Genomic DNA, 21,179 nt, shown 5'->3' with positions numbered 1-21,179 from the left:
CTATGTCCTATGAATGTCAGTTACCAGAATGTTTTTAAGCTAACATCTGAATAGTGGTAAGATTAAAATCAAATAGCACGCATATTTTAACCCACTACAGCAGCATATTGCAAGGGTATCAACTTGTTATTTCTGACATTTTTACTGAACTAGCAGTGCCATTGTGCAATAGCAATACCTTTTCATATGAAATATGATAGAACCGGGCTGATTCCGCGAAAGCTCCATTTAAAAGTTGCCATAATTATAAAAATAAGTATTTATTAAGCAACTCAACTTTGTATAGAGCAAAGGCTGTTTTATATTTTGTATAGCTTGAACACACTTAGGGTTTTGGATAACAACAAAAAAGTGCTCGGCAGAAATAAACAGAAAGATAAATAGAATAAACTCCTGAAGACAATCACACATGGAGTTGCTCTCTCTTTGTAAAACCATATGCTGTAACTCTTGACACAAATTATTGTCTCTATATTCTGACAGTAAATGTACTAGTCTCAGTTCCTTAATAATGCTTTATACTGTAGCCTCGGGTCGATCAGCCAGGTATTTAGTTAGCTTTGGATCAGCAGCTACCTTCGCTGTGAACTGCTTAGCCCATGGTGTCAAGGTCATGATGTCTGGAGTACCAGTTTTGCTGAATTCCATGGCCGCAAACAGAAACAGGTCAGCTAGGCCGAGCTGCAATGAAAGAAACCTCATAAAAACATCAAATTGTCTATCTACACACTTTGGTATGACAACTCCAAACTTACTTACAGCCTCTGCATGTGTTTTTCTTAGCATTTTAAATGCAATTAAGTTTTATCGATTTTAATCTGAAAACATTTAGACAAGCAGATCACCTCAAACATAAAAAGCAATTGCAAATGGTAGAAAAGTACTACTACTTTTTGATAAAATGTACAAAAATTTTGTGCAAGTTTATTTTTAATGAATATGCACACAAAAAAGTGATTTCAAACAAATATATAAAATAATAACATTGTACGAAAACCCGATACTGAGCATAAAAAGTTTTCAGTTCAATTTGTTATGCCACAAATTCTATGAATGTCTTTTAAGGTTGTTTAAGACACAACTAAAAAAAATTTATTTATTGTGTTATAATCTTGCCATTATTAGTACTATTTCATGGAAAAGATTTTACTAATTAATTTTTACAATTAGCTTCAGAAGATCGAATTTTTTTTAGTTATGACGAAAATAGTGAGCATCAAACATAACAAAAATTTTTTTGAAATTAATTGGCCGATGGAAAACTCTAAAAATAAACTTTGTCGGCAAAAAGTTGAAGACCTCAAGAATAATAGTAATAATAATAATAATAAGAATTTAAAGGCTCAAGTAAACTTATCTTTGTTGACACTGTCACGCTTACCTCATTACTGACTATATATTTCTTTCCTCTCTTTTTAGCCAAAGATTCGACATACTCAAGAACCTTTGTCCATTTAGTCTTTGCTTTTTGCAACAATTCCTCGCTGTTCTCAGGGACGGGTACGAGTTTGAAGACTTGCCAATTGTAGATATTAGGTAACGCATACATATTGATACAATCTTGGGCGCATTCAGTAACCAGGTCATGCAAGGTTTCCTCCCATTGAGTCTTTCCGCTTAGCCCTAGAGCAATAATCATAGTGTAAAGAAGGGAAGCGTGTTTGTTTAAAGAATACCTCCCTCAACTAATAAATATCATCACTCACTAGTACCGATCAAAATGTCTACATTTATCTCTGGCAAGAATTTTATCATTAGTGTAACTAGTGATAAACTTGTACCAAATATTTAGTCAATTTTATCAGGAATAGCGGTATTTTTTATTATGTGCAATTGTTTTTTGATGTTTGAGGTGATCAGATTGCCAGGATATTTCAAAATAAAAATTGGTAGAACTTGATCTCGATTAAAACGCTCAGATCAAACGAAAGTGTGATAATGACGTTTATAGTTGCAAAGAGACTTATGAAATTGAGGAGTGTAACGCTTCAACCTATAGCAATAGCCGATATCAGCTGTTGCACTGACAACTAGTGATGTCATTTTACACGTATTTCTATTTCTGAGCATTTTAACCACAATCAAGTTGTGTTGATTTTAGACTTGAAACAAACTGACAATCAGGTCATCTCAAACATCAAAAACAATCCCTAATAATAGAAAAATACTGATACTTTCTGATAAAATCTACAAAAGTTTTGTGTAGGTTCATCATTTACAGATCCATCATCTAGGTCATAAGGTCATAAGGTCATAAGCATTGGTTTGTAGAAGATGAGTGTTAGACAGAATGGCACTCCATGCTTTAAATGCTGGATCTTAGACTACAACAGGTACCCTGAGGCTAAGGACATCTTGGAGAATAGACACACCGCAAAAGAATGTAGATTAAAGCCTAATAATGTCAGACACCAAAGAATAAAAGGGCAGCAAAACACAGGCAGCAAAATAAAATTAGGGACATACTTTTCCATCTTTAGATCAGAGGAAAGTCATTTCCTTGCAATATTTTACTGCTTGCCTAAGTAGGTTTATAATGTATATTTATTTATTAAACCATATAATAAAGATAGAGAGAATTAAATGATAACTTTTGATTTAAATCTGTAACTATAACATAGCTAATGAAATATACAGTTTCACAGAACCCCTATTTTGCAAAGAATATGGCATTTTGCTAAAACCATTTTTGCCATGATTGATCATTATTTGCAGGGTTTCTATTTAAACTTTCACTGCATGAGAAATGGTTTTGACTGAAAGGCTCTCTCCCTGGGATTGTTAATTCGACCCGTTTTTACATCCTCTGTCCTAGTAAAACTGTCACCACTATGAACCCCTCGTGATTGCTTGGATAATCATGATCTATTAACATTGTAGTTGCACACAGCATAATCATAATATGTCCACCAAATCATTTACAACAAACAACCCATTAGAAACTGAGATTTAAGAACCTAAAATCATTGAGAATTTTTGCGAGCGCTCAGAACAAAATTCAGCCTCGAGAAATAAGTTACCTAGTTTTCTTGCTACGTGTCTCGCTATAACATTGGAGTTACACAGCATCCCTTCAGTGGTCTCCAGAACTGGTAGCTGGCCAAATGGTGTCTCTGCAATAAACTTATCTTGTAAGAGAAATTCATAAATATTAGCTGAAATATGAGCCTGTAGAAACTCAAATATAATGCAAACATTGTATTTGAAGTAAATCGTGTTCAAATATTTGAAGAACGGTGCACATCGGCCCTGTAATACGCATTAGATTAAGAAAACTTTAAACCGTATAAAAATTAAATGTTGACCATGCCGTCGCTCTTCAGATTACAACTCAGTTTTGCTAACACTGCTTCTTATCTAGGAAAGGCATATCAGCCTGCAATGCCTAAAAGTGAGATTATCTCAGTGTCATTTGTACAGACAATAGTGGCTCGTGCCATGTAAAATTTTCTAATTATTTACTTGTCCAGAGACGTTCTGGTTGTGGCTCACAAGGATTTTATGTAATAAATTGATTTGGGTCATTCTTGCAGGACACACTAGTAGATGCACCAACCGGCAGATTTTTTACTGAGCCACAAATTAGGAAAATATTACAAAACGCTGGCCACTATTAAATTTTCAGTCAACTTGTGAAAGACGTAATGCCATTATTATGGTAAATTTTAGGTGATGTAACTCAACATGCTTTGGCTTTTTTATTACAATAATGCGGAGTATTTATTTTCACCAATTTATCGACCACCTAAAGTTTGATTTTTCAATAGTGAGTACTAACCAAAATGGCACCCAGCCTTTGAAAAACTGATTTATAGAGCTTTGAGTAGTGGCGGATGCCATTTTTATTTTTTCATTGAGAGCAACTCAATACCATTACACTTGTTAGCGAGCTAGATGCTGGCTCGCTACATGAGATTTCCAAGAAATTTCCCCCCTTTCCCAAGGGGGGGGGGCACTACCGTGCAATAATTTTTCTCAAGTGATTGCTAATGCTATGGGTGTGAAAGGACAGACAAACAAACCAGACAGACCATATTAACAACTTCTTCCCTCAGCCAGTCATCTAGCCGCTTATCTAATGATGAACAAAGAATTGTCTGCTGAAATCCGCACACAAGATGGCACCTGCCATTCAAGAAACTGATTTCACTAGGTCATCAGTACTTACTCGGTTTGTATGCTGCAAAGTCATCACCGGTGATACGTGTGTCATCAAACTTTTTTCCAGCCACTACGTAAAGCATTCTGATAGCTTCTCCTCTGGCTCTCAGAGGAAGGTAGACCAGCTTGTCTTTGGTGGCCATTTTTAGTAAGCTTTCTAATCTGTGATCTGCAAGTAAAAATAAAATTTTGTTCCTCAATTTGACCGCTAGCAACAAGCACAAGGGTTGCCTTCTTTTAAGAAATGAGAGCAATACTTACCAGCTGTGCACCCTGCCAATTAGTCGCGCTCGATGTGTCTATTTAGTGACTGGCTGGCTATCACTGCAAATGGCCCCTTCTACCATCTTAGCAACAGCATCTAAAGCAAACAGGACAGCTTAATATTTTAGTGCTGCGATGGTTTTACAAACAAAATTAAAAATACGGGATGTCACATTAATAGTTGTTAAATATAAGGCGTAACAACCTTTTCATTTTACAAAATTTAGATTTGCTTTTCTCAGCATAGCTTTTATCTTAAGGCCATGTTAAACCACCATTGATGCATTCTACCTGCTTACCTACCAACTCGTATAATAGCATTGAACTGTTGTTACAGACCTAAAGCAGATATTGTTTTAGATATGAACTTTATTAATATGGAACCATGAGACATAAAATAATAACGATTATTGAAGTAAAAACACTTCTGCATAAAACTGTTCTCTGTGGGTTGGCAAAGTGTTGGTGTTTGGTAAAAGGTGTAGGGGATTTTATGGGTACATAGGACTTTAATATATGGTCAGGTAGGTTGGAGATATGATTTGAGTATTTTAGACAGCAAATATATTGAAATACAGTTAGCTCATCAGCATTTCAAGCATTTAGACGCTGGGTGTAACTGTCCATATCAGGTAACATAACCCTAAACATAGTTTTTGAAAGCATTTTATTTTGTTATTGTTTGTTTTGGAACTGTTTTAAAAATAGGTTAAAATTTAGTGGTATTGCACACTTGTCGCAATAAACAAAGATTTGAGCTGAGCAAGATACAATGCAATACATGAAAAATTAAACTCAAAGAATCAACCTTATATCTTGCAAATGCACCTCAACAAAATAATGTCCACTGGCACCAACCACTTCTGACTTCCCCTCAACAAAACCAACTTTACTAACCTGAAAACTGTAGAAAGAGCTGAAATTAAGGCCAGAATGGGTGCTATTCCTTTCTTTGATGCAATTTTTTAACATCTCTTGAAGTGGTTAACTACTGGATGTACCAACTGTGACTTTATGTCATAGAAGGCAAAAGGTTTTCATTGCACTTTTTTGTAAATAACAATCATAACATTTGCCTACGGCAAAGATTTATTATATTATAAAAATTCTAAATGAAAGTTCTTCAGCTGACAGTGAAGTAATTTGTATTGAAAAGGTTTATAGCATTGTCACAGCTCTAATATTTTTAGTGAACGCAAAAACTGCTGTGTCATATCTACTATTAAAAAAAATCAATCCTGCGTCTCCCACCTCGCATACAAACAAACAGCTTCTCTGACTAAACCAATATAATACCCTTGTTCTCTTCATCATATTTGAACAGAGTAAACAGACATCAAATGTCTACCATCATACGAGAGTGAAATCTGCTACTTGCTACACCATTCAACTACTGCTTGCAGTGCTGGCCTTTTTACACTACAGCCATATATAGATAATAACATCACAAAACAATTTCATACTCACTGCATGGATCCTGTCATATTGCAAAAGTGGGTTTAGCTAACCTGTACAGTACTTAAAAATGCCTGTATATTCTAAAGCATATACATTAGAAATTGTCTTAAAGGCTGACTTGCAACATAATTCACATTACAGTTATTTGGTATAATAAGATTCACCATGTCTTACTCTGTTGTGTTGTAGATGCAAAATATATGGGAATGTGATTACAAGCTGTTAAAAGCTAAAAAACGAACAGTTAATCGCAGCCACACGAAACTGCCATTGTTTGGATTCGCTTTCCAAAACTGCTCAAATGGGACGTAGTTGTTACAGGATGGTTTCTGTTTACACTTTCATGCAACCTCATTCGTCGAAATATTTTCACTAATATACTTCACGCATTCAATAAAACCATGTCTATTGTTCTTACACGCCTGTTTTATCGTCATTGTGATGCTGTCACTTTTAGTACTGATATCTTATAACTTACCGTAAAAAATCGTTAAACTTTTTAACCTTAGCTCGAAGGAGTACATATCATTGTCTGCTAATCATGACGAGTCTGTTGGTTACCTGTGATAATCGAAAAGTACTGCAAAAAATATTTGCGAAGTATTGGGTCACATGATCAGATTACGACTTGACGATTGAATAATGTCGAAACAAAACTGTAAAGTAGCGAGCATCTAAATTTAATACGGGGACTTCGGTAAAACCTGAAGTGTTTGTCATAAACTAGTGCTACGATATGTTTTATAGCAAGCTTTTTATTGGTCTTTCAATACACGTGAGAACATCACATGACAAGACGATAACCGAACTGTAATGACAACGTCAGATAAATAAACAGATTCCAATCTATGGCGGCTTTTCGTTTTTGAGCTTTTAAGGGCTTGTAATCACATTTCCACGTATTTGGCACCTACAACACAACAGAGTACGACATGGTGAATCTTTTGATACCAAATAACTGTAATGTGAATTTTGTAGTAAGTCAACCTTTAAGAGTTGCGCTGACTTATTTACAGTGGTTTTGAGAAAAAAATCTAATTTTGGCTACTTGAAAATAAGGAGTTTCATTGTATTCATTATAATAACATTGATACAAGCTGATCGAACTAGAGGTAAGTTTTCAGCGGTATTATTGGATGTAAGTACATTATAACTTACACTACAATATGTTGTTTAGTTCAGGTAATATTTGTTCGTGATGAAACAATTGCTTAGATAACAGCCACTTCATAATATGGGTTACCACTTACTTCAAACACCAACGCATATGGAATATTTAGTTGGTGAACATAACCTCTCTATAGCTCATTGTTGTTTAAAGGTTATTTGAAAGGAGAATTTTATGAATTTGTAGTTGTGAAAGGTCTTTGACTTGCCAACCAGCTGAGAAACTAAAAACAATTGCAATTAAAACAATTTCTAAGAAACAAGGCAGTGATGCCCTATGAATCTACGAAACTGGGAGCCTAAAGGTCGCGTCATATAAATACATCTAGTGATTTCATTACAAATTAGATCTCATACTGATTGAGGAATGTAAAATGAGGAGAAAATATTGGTGCTCCAAGAATCACTCGTATGCTAAACATGCTGTTTTACATATATTGAAAGTGATAATTCTCTTCAATTTGAAAGTTACGAACTGAGGTTGCCATGTTTATGAACATTTATTCCTGGGCCTGACTTAATTCGAGGAGTTGCTTTCCCACCTGATCTTATGCTTGAGCAAACACGGCTGTGTAGCTTTGTTGTGGTTGTTTGTACTTCTGGTTTATAGAGGCATATGAAACTTTGGTCACTTTGTGCCTAATTTGTTTTCAGTCAAATTCTGAAACTTGTAACCAATTGGACAATTAGTTTCCCAGATATCACCAAAATACCGAGCGCATTTCTATCTGACCGGCAAATATAAAATGTCTACTGACAGAGCATTACTTTCTAATGACACACTAATTGAACTTTGAAATTTGAAACCGTTTAGAATTCTTGGTAATGAAGAAACAAATTAGAAAAATCAGCCAGCTTTTCCTCAGCACAGAGGAGCATCATACTAAAACTATTTGTATTTCTATTCTATGTAACCATTAACATTCCATGTAACCACAAACAAAGCTTTATAGTAAAACTAGTTGTATTTCTATTCTATGTAACCATTAACATTCCATGTAACCACAAACAAAGCTTTATAGTAAAACTAGTTGTATTTCTATTCTATGTAACCATTAACATTCCATGTAACCACAAACAAAGCTTTATAGTAAAACTAGTGGTATTTCTATTCTATGTAACCATTAACATTCCATGTAACCACAAACAAAGCTTTATAGTAAAACTAGTGGTATTTCTATTCTATGTAACCATTAACATTCCATGTAACCACAAACAAAGCTTTATAGTAAAACTAGTTGTATTTCTATTCTATGTAACCATTAACATTCCATGTAACCACAAACAAAGCTTTATAGTAAAACTAGTTGTATTTCTATTCTATGTAACCATTAACATTCCATGTAACCACAAACAAAGCTTTATAGTGAAACTAGTTGTATTTCTATTCTATGTAACCATTAACATTCCATGTAACCACAAACAAAGCTTTATAGTAAAACTAGTTGTATTTCTATTCTATGTAACCATTAACATTCCATGTAACCACAAACAAAGCTTTATAGTAAAACTAGTTGTATTTCTATTCTATGTAACCATTAACATTCCATGTAACCACAAACAAAGCTTTATAGTAAAACTAGTTGTATTTCTATTCTATGTAACCATTAACATTCCATGTAACCACAAACAAAGCTTTATAGTAAAACTAGTTATATTTCTATTCTATGTAACCATTAACATTCCATGTAACTACAAACAAAGCTTTATAGTAAAACTAGTTGTATTTCTATTTTATGTAACCATTAATATTCCATGTAACCACAAACAAAGCTTTATAGTAAAACTAGTTGTATTCCTATTCTATGTAACCATTAATATTCCATGTAACCACAAACAAAGCTTTATAGTAAAACTAGTTGTATTTCTATTCTATGTAACCATTAACATTCCATGTAACCATAAACAAAGCTTTATAGTAAAACTATTTGTATTTCTATTCTATGTAACCATTAACATTCCATGTAACCACAAACAAAGCTTTATAGTAAAACTAGTTGTATTTCTATTCTATGTAACCATTAACATTCCATGTAACCACAAACAAAGCTTTATAGTAAAACTAGTTGTATTTCTATTTTATGTAACCATTAATATTCCATGTAACCACAAACAAAGCTTTATAGTAAAACTAGTTGTATTCCTATTCTATGTAACCATTAATATTCCATGTAACCACAAACAAAGCTTTATAGTAAAACTAGTTGTATTTCTATTCTATGTAACCATTAACATTCCATGTAACCATAAACAAAGCTTTATAGTAAAACTATTTGTATTTCTATTCTATGTAACCATTAACATTCCATGTAACCACAAACAAAGCTTTATAGTAAAACTAGTTGTATTTCTATTCTATGTAACCATTAACATTCCATGTAACCACAAACAAAGCTTTATAGTAAAACTAGTTATATTTCTATTCTATGTAACCATTAACATTCCATGTAACTACAAACAAAGCTTTATAGTAAAACTAGTTGTATTTCTATTCTACGTAACCATTAACATTCCATGTAACCACAAACAAAGCTATATAGTAAAACTAGTTGTATTTCTATTCTACGTAACCATTAACATTCCATGTAACCACAAACAAAGCTTTATAGTAAAACTAGTTGTATTTCTATTCTATGTAACCATTAACATTCCATGTAACCACAAACAAAGCTTTATAGTAAAACTAATTGTTTTTCTATTCTATGTAACCATTAACATTCCATGTAACCACAAACAAAGCTTTATAGTAAAACTAGTTGTTTTTCTATTCTATGTAACCATTAACATTCCATGTAACCACAAACAAAGCTTTATAGTAAAACTAGTTGTATTTCTATTCTATGTAACCATTAACATTCCATGTAACTACAAACAAAGCTTTATAGTAAAACTAGTTGTATTCCCATTCTATGTAACCATTAATATTCCATGTAACCACAAACAAAGCTTTATAGTAAAACTAGTTGTATTCCTATTCTATGTAACCATTAATATTCCATGTAACCACAAACAAAGCTTTATAGTAAAACTAGTTGTATTCCTATTCTATGTAACCATTAATATTCCATGTAACCACAAACAAAGCTTTATAGTAAAACTAGTTGTATTCCTATTCTATGTAACCATTAATATTCCATGTAACCACAAACAAAGCTTTATAGTAAAACTAGTTGTATTTCTATTCTATGTAACCATTAACATTCCATGTAACCACAAACAAAGCTTTATAGTAAAACTAGTTGTATTTCTATTCTATGTAACCATTAACATTCCATGTAACTACAAACAAAGCTTTATAGTAAAACTAGTTGTATTCCCATTCTATGTAACCATTAATATTCCATGTAACCACAAACAAAGCTTTATAGTAAAACTAGTTGTATTCCCATTCTATGTAACCATTAATATTCCATGTAACCACAAACAAAGCTTTATAGTAAAACTAGTTGTATTCCTATTCTATGTAACCATTAATATTCCATGTAACCACAAACAAAGCTTTATAGTAAAACTAGTTGTATTTCTATTCTATGTAACCATTAACATTCCATGTAACCATAAACAAAGCTTTATAGTAAAACTAGTTGTATTCCTATTCTATGTAACCATTAATATTCCATGTAACCACAAACAAAGCTTTATAGTAAAACTAGTTGTATTCCTATTCTATGTAACCATTAATATTCCATGTAACCACAAACAAAGCTTTATAGTAAAACTAGTTGTATTTCTATTCTATGTAACCATTAACATTCCATGTAACCATAAACAAAGCTTTATAGTAAAACTATTTGTATTTCTATTCTATGTAACCATTAACATTCCATGTAACCACAAACAAAGCTTTATAGTAAAACTAGTTGTATTTCTATTCTATGTAACCATTAACATTCCATGTAACCACAAACAAAGCTTTATAGTAAAACTAGTTATATTTCTATTCTATGTAACCATTAACATTCCATGTAACTACAAACAAAGCTTTATAGTAAAACTAGTTGTATTTCTATTCTACGTAACCATTAACATTCCATGTAACCACAAACAAAGCTATATAGTAAAACTAGTTGTATTTCTATTCTATGTAACCATTAATATTCCATGTAACCACAAACAAAGCTTTATAGTAAAACTAGTTGTATTCCCATTCTATGTAACCATTAATATTCCATGTAACCACAAACAAAGCTTTATAGTAAAACTAGTTGTATTCCTATTCTATGTAACCATTAATATTCCATGTAACCACAAACAAAGCTTTATAGTAAAACTAGTTGTATTTCTATTCTATGTAACCATTAACATTCCATGTAACCATAAACAAAGCTTTATAGTAAAACTAGTTGTATTCCTATTCTATGTAACCATTAATATTCCATGTAACCACAAACAAAGCTTTTTAGTAAAACTAGTTGTATTCCTATTCTATGTAACCATTAATATTCCATGTAACCACAAACAAAGCTTTATAGTAAAACTAGTTGTATTTCTATTCTATGTAACCATTAATATTCCATGTAACCACAAACAAAGCTTTATAGTAAAACTAGTTGTATTTCTATTCTATGTAACCATTAATATTCCATGTAACCACAAACAAAGCTTTATAGTAAAACTAATTGTTTTTCTATTCATAACAAATATATGCACTCTATCAGACTCGGTGTACAGTGATCATTATGTTTCTTCAGTTATCTTTAAAATATCACTTCTATGAAGGAGCATGAAAAAATTTTTTATTAATTCATTTTTACTTCTTTGATAGAGTTCTATAAGATTGGATGAAAATGACGTTCAGCTCAAAATGAAAAGTGTTATTGTAAGTTGTTATCCTATCCTCAACTCAAAATGAAAAGTGTTATTGTAAGTTGTTATCCTATCCTCAGCTCAGAATGAAAAGTGTTATTGTAAGTTGTTATCCTATCCTCAGCTCAGAATGAAAAGTGTTATTGTAAGTTGTTATCCTATCCTCAACTCAAAATGAAAAGTGTTATTGTAAGTTGTTATCCTATCCTCAGCTCAAAATGAAAAGTGTTATTGTAAGTTGTTATCCTATCCTCAGCTCAAAATGAAAAGTGTTATTGTAAGTTGTTATCCTATCCTCAGCTCAAAATGAAAAGTGTTATTGTAAGTTGTTATCCTATCCTCAGCTCAAAATGAAAAGTGTTATTGTAAGTTGTTATTCTATCCTCAGCTCAAAATGAAAAGTGTTATTGTAAGTTGTTATCCTATCCTCAACTCAAAATGAAAAGTGTTATTGTAAGTTGTTATCCTATCCTCAGCTCAAAATGAAAAGTGTTATTGTAAGTTGTTATCCTATCCTCAGCTCAAAATGAAAAGTGTTATTGTAAGTTGTTATCCTATCCTCAGCTCAGAATGAAAAGTGTTATTGTAAGTTGTTATCCTATCCTCAGCTCAGAATGAAAAGTGTTATTGTAAGTTGTTATCCTATTTAAAGGAAAGTTGTTCATATGCTTAATTCTAGATCAGGACAACCTCTAGTATACACAAGAACAGATCTCAGTGTTAAATACTGGTTAGCCGTGCTTCCCACCATAGTTTACAATAACAAATAGAGGAAACTAATCCAAGCATGGAGAATAGTCATAATATCGGTGTTAAATGATACATAAAATTGGAATATCGGTGAATGATTGGAGGAAAACGTCCTAATCAGACAGAGCATATCAAATTGCAATAATGGACAGCAGCCGAACAACAAAAAGTTTACTCAAGCTCTATTACAGCTCGAAAAATTGTTACAATTTCTCTATAATTATATTAAAAATACTTACCTTCATCTAGTTCGTTTTGTAGCTAGCCAAAACATTTGATGCTCTCACCACAGAAAATTTGGTTATAGTCCAGCGATTGTAAAGGAATGATTAGGATTACAAGAGTAGTTGAATACTACAGTGTATTCAAATTGTTTAATTGTATTATTCAACCGCGACAGGTGTGCCACATGCTATAAAAATAGCCAATGGTTCGATTAAGTATTTAATTTGTTTTTGAAGCATTCTGAATGGCGTGATATTTGAAGATGGGGAAATTTCATTTTCCTACTCGCTTTGGCATATTTTATGTAATGTCATCATTCATGCTTAATCATTGACTGTCAGATCTTTGCATTCCTAACAATCATTTTGAGAACATATTGTCTTACCATTTTCTACGTCTCATGGAGGTCAGTTACCAGAATGTTCCCAAGCTAACATCTGAATAGTTTTAAGATTAAAATCAAATAGCGCGCATATTGTAACCCACCAAACCAGTAAATTGCAAGGGTAGCTACATGTTATTTCCGAAATTTTCACTGAACCAGCTGTGTCATTATGCAATAGCTTGGTACCTTTTCATACGAAATATGATGTAATCGGGTTGATTCCAAAAAGGCTCATTTTTAAAAGTTGCCATGATTATAAGCGTTGGCATTTATTGAGCATCAGTCACCTCAAATTTGTATAGAGCAATGATTGTTCTATATTTTGTTTCGTTTGAACACACCTGAGATTTTGGATAACAACAAAAAAGTGCTCGGAGAAAATAAACAGAAAGATATAAATAGAATAAACTAGTGAAGAAAATCACACATGGATTGGCTCTCTCTTTGTAAAACCATATGCTGTAACTCTTGGCACAAGTTTTACTGTCTCTATATTCTGACAGTAAATATACTAATCTCAGTTCCTTAATAATGCTTTATACTGTAGCCTCGGGTCGGTCAGCCAGGTATTTAGTTAGCTTTGGATCAGCAGCTACCTTCTCTGTGAACTGCTTAGCCCATGGTGTCAAGGTCATGATGTCTGGAGTACCGGTTTTGCTGAATTCCATGGCCGCAAACAGAAACAGGTCAGCTAGGCCGAGCTGCAATAAAAGGAACCTTATAAAAACATTAAGTCGTCTATCTACACATTTTGGTAAGACAACTCCAAACTCACTTACAGCTTTGATAATGAACTCACACAAAATGCTAGTAGATTTTATTAAAAATTATCGGTATTTATAAAAAATTTATGATTGTTTTTGATGTTTGAGGTGTTCTGATTGTCAGGATGTTTCTAGATTAAAATTGATAAACTTGATCCTGATTAAATCAATCAGATCAATAGAAAGTGTGATTATGACATCACTAGTTGCATAGAGACTGATAGAATAGAGACAGGTAATGCTCCGACTTGAAGGCAATAGCTGATATCAGTTTCATAGCATTTTAATCACGATCAAGTTTTATCGATTTTAATCTGGAAAAATCCTGTCAATCAGATCATCTCAAACACCACAAACAGTTGCAACGAATAAGAAATTACATTGACATTGAAAATTATTTTCAAAGGTGATACTGAGCATAAAAGTTTTCAGTTCGAATTATTTTGACACATATTCTATGAATGTTTTTTGAGAATGTTTGCAACTCAGGTCAGAAAAAGTTTATCTATATTGTTATAATGTTGTCATTTTTACTACCAAAGCATATAAAAAATTTTATTGATTATTTTTTCTGGTTAGCTCATGAAGATCGAAGAAATGGTTTTCAAATTATTACCAAAATAGTGAACCAAAAATGCCAACAATTCTTTCAAAATCACATTTCCCAAAAAAATATCATTTATATTGAAGAAATTTTAGCATTATAAATTTCACTGTGTAGAGAAGTTCCTACTGATCATTTTATATGCATGCTTCATGAAGATCAAATCAACGGTTTCTGAGTTATGACGAAAATAGTGAGCATAAAACATAACCATTTCTTTGAAATCAATTTGCAGATGAAAAACTCTAAAAATAAACTATCTGTGTTGGCACTTTCATGCTTACCTCATTACTGACTATATATTTCTTTCCTCTTTTTTTAGCCAAAGATTCGACATATTCAAGAACCTTTGTCCATTTAGTCTTTGCTTTTTGCAACAATTCCTCGCTGTTCTCAGGGACGGGTACGAGTTTGAAGACTTGCCAATTGTAGATATTAGGTAACGCATACATATTGATACAGTCTTGGGCGCATTCCGTAACCAGGTCATGCAAAGTTTCCTCCCATTGAGTCTTTCCACTTAGCCCTAGAGCAATAATCAAAGTATAAAGAAGGTGGGCGTGTTTGTTTAAAGAATACCTCCCTCACCTAATAAATATCATCACCCACTAGTACCGATCAAAATGTCTACATTTATCTCTGGCAAAAATTTCATTATTAGTGTAACTAAAGATAAACTTGTACCAAATATTTAGTCAATTTTATCAGGAATAGCGGTATTTTTAATTATTTGCATATTGTTTTTTGATGCTTGAGGTGATCAGATGGCCAGGATATTTCGAAATAAAAATTGGTAGAACTTGATCTCGATTAAAACGCTCAGATCAAGTGAAAGTGTGATAATGACGTTTATCGTTGCAAAGAGACTTATGAAATCGAAACGTGTAACGCTTCAACCTATTGCAATAGCTGATATCAGCTGTCGTAATGATAACAACTAGTGATGTCATTTCACACATAATTCTATTTCCGAGCGTTTAATCACAATCAATTTGTGTTGATTTTAATCTAGAAACATCCTGGCAGTCAGGTCATCTCAAACATCACAAACAATCCCTAATGGGCCCTAATGATAGAAAAATACTGATACTTTCTGATAAAATCTACTCAAACTTTGTGTAAGCTCATCATTAACATCTCCATCACCTAGGTCATAAGGTCATAAGGTCATAAGGTCATAAACATTGGTTAGTAGAAGAGAAGTGTTAGACAGAATAGTACTCCATGCTTTAGACACTAGATCTTAGACTAAAACAGGTACCCTGAGACTAAGGACATCATGGAGAATAGATACACTGCAAAAGATTGTGGATTAGAGCCTAATGATGTCAGGGACCAGAGTAAAACTAGGGACATACGTTTCCATCTTTGGATGAGAGGAAAGTCATTTTTTTGCGATATTTCACTACTTGCCTAAGTAGGTTTATAACGTATATTTATTTATTAAACCATCTAATAAAGATAAAAAGATTTAAATGAATACTTTGCTTTAAATCTGTAACTTTGACATCGCTATTGAAATATGCACTTTTACAGAACCCTATTTTGCAAAGAGTATGGCACTTTGCTAAAACCATTTTTGCCATGATTGACCACTATTTGCAGGGTTTCTATTTTGACTTTTACTGCATAAGAATTGGTTTTGGCTGAAAGGCTCTCTCACTTGGATTTTTAAATCGATCCGTTTTTACATCCTCTGCCCTAGTAAAACTGTTACTACTATGAACCCCTTGCGATCACTTAGATAATCATGATCTATACAGTGGAATTGCACACAGCATAATCATAATATGCCCATCAAATCATTTACAACAAATAAACCATTAGAAACTTCGAAATCATGAGAATTTTTGCGACTGTTTAGGACAAAATCCAACCTCAAGAAATAGGTTACCTAGTTTTCTTGCTACGTGTCTCGCTATAACATTGGAGTTACACAGCATCCCTTCAGCGGTCTCCAGAACTGGTAGCTGGCCAAATGGAGTCTCTGCAATAAACATGTTTAGTAAGAGAAATTCATAAATATTAGCCGAAATACGAGCCTGTAGAAGCTCAAATGTAATACACACACAGGGTTTGAGGTAAATCATGTTCGAATACTTGAAGAACGGTGCATATCGGCCCTCTAACACGCACCAGATTAAAAAAACTTTAAACCGTATAAAAATTAAATGTTGACCATGCCGTCGCTCTTCAGATTACCACTCAGTTTTGCTAACACTGCTTCTTATCTTTCTATCTAAGAAAGACGGAATTTCTAGTATTTGAAAAGGCTAAAAAAATATCCACACTACGTTATTGCTTTAGAACACAGGCTAAGGTATATCAAGCTGCAATGCCTAAAAGTGAGATTATCTCAATGTCATTTGTACAGACAATAGTGACTCGCGCCATGTACGATTTTCTAATTATTTACTTGTCCAGACACCTTTTAGTTGGTGGCTCACGAGGGTTTTATGTAATAAATTGATTTGAGCCATCCTTGCAGGACACACTAGTGGCTCTACCAACCGGCAGATTCTTCACTGAACCACAACTTAGAAAAATCTTACAAAATGCTGGCCACTAATAAATTTTCAGTCAACTTGTGAAAGACGTAATGCCATTATTATGGTAAATTTTAGGTGATGTAACTCAACATGCTTTGGCTTTTTTATTACAATAATGCGGAGTATTTATTTTCACCAATTTATCGACCACCTAATGTTTGATTTTTTAATAATAGTGAGTACTAACCAAAATGGCATCCAGCCTTTGAAAAACTGATTTATAGAGCGCTGAGTAGTGGCGGATGCCATTTTTATTTTTCCATTGAGAGCGACTCAAGATGACACCTGCCATTCAGGAAACTGATTGGACTAGATCATCAGTACTTACTCGGCTTGTATGCTGCGAAGTCATCACCGGTGATACGCGTATCATCAAACTTTTTTCCAGCCACTACATAGAGCATTCTGATAGCTTCTCCTCTGGCTCTTAGAGGAAGGTAGACCAGCTTGTCTTTGGTGGCCATTTTTTGTTAGTTTTCTAATCTGTTTTCTGCAAGTAAAAATAAAACTTTGTTTCTCAATTTTACCGCTAGCAACAAGCACAAGGGTTGCCCTTTTTAAGAAATGAGAGCAATACTTACTAGCTGTGCACCCTGCCAATTAGTAGCTGATGTGTCTATTTAGTGACTGGCCGGCTATGACTGCAAATGGCCCTTTCTACAATCTAAAGCAAACAGGACACATAATAGTTTAGTGCTGCGATGGTTCTACAAAATAAATTAACAATGAGGGATTTCACATTAATAGTTGTTGAATATAAGGAGTAACAACCTTTTCATTTTACAAAATTTAGATTTGCTTTTCTCAGCATAGCTTTTATTAAAAGGCCATGTTAAACCACCATTGATGCATTTTACCTGCTTACCTGCCAACTCATTTAATAGCATTGAACTGTCAATGCATACCTAAAACAGATAATATATTAGATATGAACTTTATTAATATGGAACCATGAGACAAAAATGATAACAAATATTGAAGTAAAAACAATTTTGCATTAAACTGTTCTCTGTGGATTGGCAGGGTGTTGGTGTCTGGCATAAGGTGTAGTGAATTTCTGGGTACATATGACTTTAATGGATGGTCAGGTAGGTTGGAGACATGATTTGAGTATTTTAGACAGCAAATATATTGAAACACAGTTAGCTCATCAGCGTTTCAAGCAATTAGATGCTGATCATAACTGTCCATATGAGGTAACATAACTTTAAACATAATTTTTGAAAGCGTTTTAATTTTTTGTTGTTTGTTTTTTGGCTGTTCTGCAAATAGTTTAAACTTTACTGGTATTGCACACTTTTTGCAATAAACAAATATTAGAGCTGAGCAAGATACATTGCAATACATCAACCTAACATCTTGCAAGTACATCTCAACAAAGTAATGTCCACTGGCACCAACCACTTCTGACTTACCCTCAACAAAACCAACTTTACCAGCCTGAAGACTGTAGAAGGAGCTGAAATTAGGGCTAGAATGGGTGCTATTCCGTTCTTTAATGCCACCTTTTAACATCTCTTGAAGTGCCTAACTACTGAACTGTAACTTTATGTCATAGAAGGCAGAATGTTTTCATTGCACTTTTTTTGTAAGTAGCAATCATAACATTTGCCTACGGCAATGAGTTATTATATTATTATATTAAGTTCTTCATCTGACAGTGAAGTGATTTGTATTGAAAAAGTTTATAGCATTGTCACAGCTCTAATTTTTTTAGTGAATGCAAAAACTGCTGTGTCATGTCTACTATTAAAAAAAATCAATCCTGCGTCTCCCACCTCGCATGCAAACAAACACCTTCTCTGACTAAACCTATATAATACCCTTGTTCTCTTTACCATATTTGAATAGAGTGAACAGACATCAATTGTCTACCATCAAACGATAGTGAAATCGGCTGCTTGCTACACCTTTCAACTACTGCTGGCAGTGCCAGCCTTTTCACGCTACAGCCATATATGGATAATAACATCACAAAACTATTTCATACTCACTTCACAGATCCTATCATATTGCAAAAGTGGATCTAGCAAACTTGTACAGTACTTAAAAAATGCCTGTATATTCTGAAGCATATACATTAGAAATTGTCTTGTTGCGCTGACTTATTTACAGTGATTTTGAGAGAAAAATCTAATTTTGGCTACTTGAAAATAAGGAGTTATTCTTGTATTCTTTATGATAACACTGATACAAACTGATCAGACTAGATGTAAGTTTTCAGCGTTATTATTGGATGTAAGTACATTATAACTTACACTACAATAAGCTGTTTAGTTTATGTAATATTTGCTCAAGATGAAACAACTGCTTAGATAACAGCAACTTCACAATAAGGGTTACCACTTACTTCAAACACCAGCCCATATGGAATATCTAGTTGGTAAACATAACCTCTCTATAGCTCATTGTTGTTTAAAGAACATTTGAAAGGAGAACTTTATGAATTTGTAGTTGTTAAAGGTCTTTGACTTGCCAACCAGCTGAGTAACTAAAAACAATTGCAATTGAAACAATTTCTAAAAAACAAGGCAGCGATGCACTATTAATCTACAAAACTGAGGGCCAAATTGTCACATCATATAAAAACATTTAGTGATTTCATTACAAATTAAACAACATACTTTTAAAAATCACAACATAATTAAAAAGAACACAAATATGTATAGTAGATGTCACACTGATTGAGGAACGTAAATTGAGGAGAAAATATTGGTGCTCCTAGAATCACTCGTATGCTACACATGCTGCCTTAATATATTGTAAGTGATAATTCTCCTTCAATTTGAATGTTACGGCCTGAGGTTGCCATATTTTTGCGTATTTATTCACCATGATGTCTGTCCTATAAATATTTTTTAAATCATGCCCCAACACTAGAAGGCTGGGCCTGACTTAATTCGAGGAGTTGCTTTCCCACCTGATCTTATGGTTGAGCGAACTCGGCTGTGTAGCTTTCTTGTGGTTGTTTGTACTTCTGCTTAATAAAGGAATACGAAACTTTGGTCACTTTGCGCCTAATATGTTTTCAGTCGAATTCTGAAACTTGTGACCAGTTGGACTATTAGTTTCCCAGATATCATCAAATTACCGAGCGCATTTCTAACTGAACGGCAAATATAAAATGTCTGCTGACAGAGCATTACTTTCAAATGACACACTAGTTGAACTTTGAAATTTGAAACTGTTTAGAATTCTTAGTAATGAAGAAACGAATTAGAAAAAATCATCAAGCTTTTCCTCAGCACAAAGGAGCATCATACTAAAACTAATTGTTTTTCTATTCATAACAAATATATGCACTCTATCAGACTCGGTGTACAGTGATCATTATGTTTCTTCAGTTATCTTTAAAATATCACTTCTATGAAGGAGCATGAAAAAATTTTTTATTAATTCATTTTTACTTCTTTGATTGAGTTCTATAAGATTGCAGCTTGAAAATGATGTTTATTTCAAAATGAAAAGTGTTATTGTAAGTTGTTATCCTAGTTAATGGAAAGTTGTTAATATGGTTAATTCTGGATCTGGAGACCCTCTAGTATACACAAGAACAGATCTCACTGTTAAATACTGGTTAGCCGTGCTTTCCACCATAGTTTACAATAACAAATAGAGGAAACTAATCCAAGCATGGAGAATAGTCATAATATCGGTGTTAAATGATACATAAAATTGGAATATCGGTGAATGATTGGAGGAAAACATTTTAATCAGACAGAGCATACCAAATCGCAATAATGGACAGCAGCCGAACAACAAAATGTTTACTCCAGCTTTGTTACAGCTCAAAAATTGTTGCGATTTCTTTATATATTAAAAAAAACATACCTTCGGCGAGTTTGTTGTGTAGCTGACCAAAGCGTGTCATGTTCTCACCACAAAAAATTTGGTTATAGTCCAGTGATTGCAAAAAAGTTGCCTTTGCCCGTGATAGCTAATTGAATACTCCAATGTATTCAAGTTGTTTGATTGTATTAATTCAACTACGACAGATACGCCACTTGCTACACAAAGTAGCCAATGGTTCGATTAGGCTTTTAATT

The 21,179-nt window shown here is 33.3% G+C and overlaps 2 protein-coding genes across 3 annotated transcripts; both read right to left on the bottom strand.

The window, feature by feature from the left end:
* Window positions 1-360: 360 nt before the first annotated feature.
* On the bottom strand, window positions 361-12,895 carry LOC137400241 (probable glutathione S-transferase 8). 2 transcript variants are annotated; one of them, XM_068086570.1, is made up of 6 exons: window positions 12,846-12,895; window positions 4,423-4,522; window positions 4,169-4,330; window positions 3,021-3,113; window positions 1,382-1,623; window positions 361-681 (listed from the first exon to the last, which is right to left on the bottom strand). In XM_068086570.1, the coding sequence occupies exons 3-6, from the start codon at window positions 4,302-4,304 to the stop codon at window positions 517-519; spliced, it is 636 nt and encodes a 211-aa protein (XP_067942671.1). In that variant the 5' UTR covers window positions 4,305-4,330; window positions 4,423-4,522; window positions 12,846-12,895; the 3' UTR covers window positions 361-516. The 2 variants fall into 2 exon arrangements, with proteins under 2 accessions (XP_067942671.1, XP_067942672.1); XM_068086571.1 differs by lacking the exons at window positions 4,423-4,522; window positions 12,846-12,895 and having other exon boundaries at window positions 4,169-4,347.
* A 604-nt stretch (window positions 12,896-13,499) lies between these two features.
* On the bottom strand, window positions 13,500-21,102 carry LOC137400113 (probable glutathione S-transferase 8). Its single transcript, XM_068086427.1, has 7 exons — window positions 20,965-21,102; window positions 17,999-18,038; window positions 17,715-17,797; window positions 17,462-17,623; window positions 16,479-16,571; window positions 14,869-15,110; window positions 13,500-13,917 (listed from the first exon to the last, which is right to left on the bottom strand). The coding sequence occupies exons 4-7, from the start codon at window positions 17,595-17,597 to the stop codon at window positions 13,753-13,755; spliced, it is 636 nt and encodes a 211-aa protein (XP_067942528.1). The 5' UTR covers window positions 17,598-17,623; window positions 17,715-17,797; window positions 17,999-18,038; window positions 20,965-21,102; the 3' UTR covers window positions 13,500-13,752.
* Between the last annotated feature and the right edge of the window lie 77 nt (window positions 21,103-21,179).

The sequence above is a fragment of the Watersipora subatra genome, chromosome 7 (genome assembly GCF_963576615.1).
Source record: "Watersipora subatra chromosome 7, tzWatSuba1.1, whole genome shotgun sequence".
NCBI classification, from domain to species: domain Eukaryota; kingdom Metazoa; phylum Bryozoa; class Gymnolaemata; order Cheilostomatida; family Watersiporidae; genus Watersipora; species Watersipora subatra.
Note: the sequence above shows the minus strand (reverse complement) of the source record. Positions and strands in the feature narration are given on the sequence as shown.

What these genes read in the sequence shown, in the direction of transcription:
- LOC137400113 (XM_068086427.1), bottom strand. Translation starts at nt 17,597, where the DNA reads ATGGCCACCAAAGACAAGCTGGTCTACCTTCCTCTAAGAGCCAGAGGA. An exon ending in ACACGTAGCAAGAAAACTAG is followed by an intron (nt 15,111 to 16,478) that starts GTAACCTATTTC and finishes TTATTGCTCTAG; the next exon opens with GGCTAAGTGGAAAGACTCAA. An exon ending in AATATATAGTCAGTAATGAG is followed by an intron (nt 13,918 to 14,868) that starts GTAAGCATGAAA and finishes CTTTTATTGCAG; the next exon opens with CTCGGCCTAGCTGACCTGTT.
- LOC137400241 (XM_068086570.1), bottom strand. Translation starts at nt 4,304, where the DNA reads ATGGCCACCAAAGACAAGCTGGTCTACCTTCCTCTGAGAGCCAGAGGA. An exon ending in ACACGTAGCAAGAAAACTAG is followed by an intron (nt 1,624 to 3,020) that starts GTAACTTATTTC and finishes TTATTGCTCTAG; the next exon opens with GGCTAAGCGGAAAGACTCAA. An exon ending in AATATATAGTCAGTAATGAG is followed by an intron (nt 682 to 1,381) that starts GTAAGCGTGACA and finishes CTTTCATTGCAG; the next exon opens with CTCGGCCTAGCTGACCTGTT.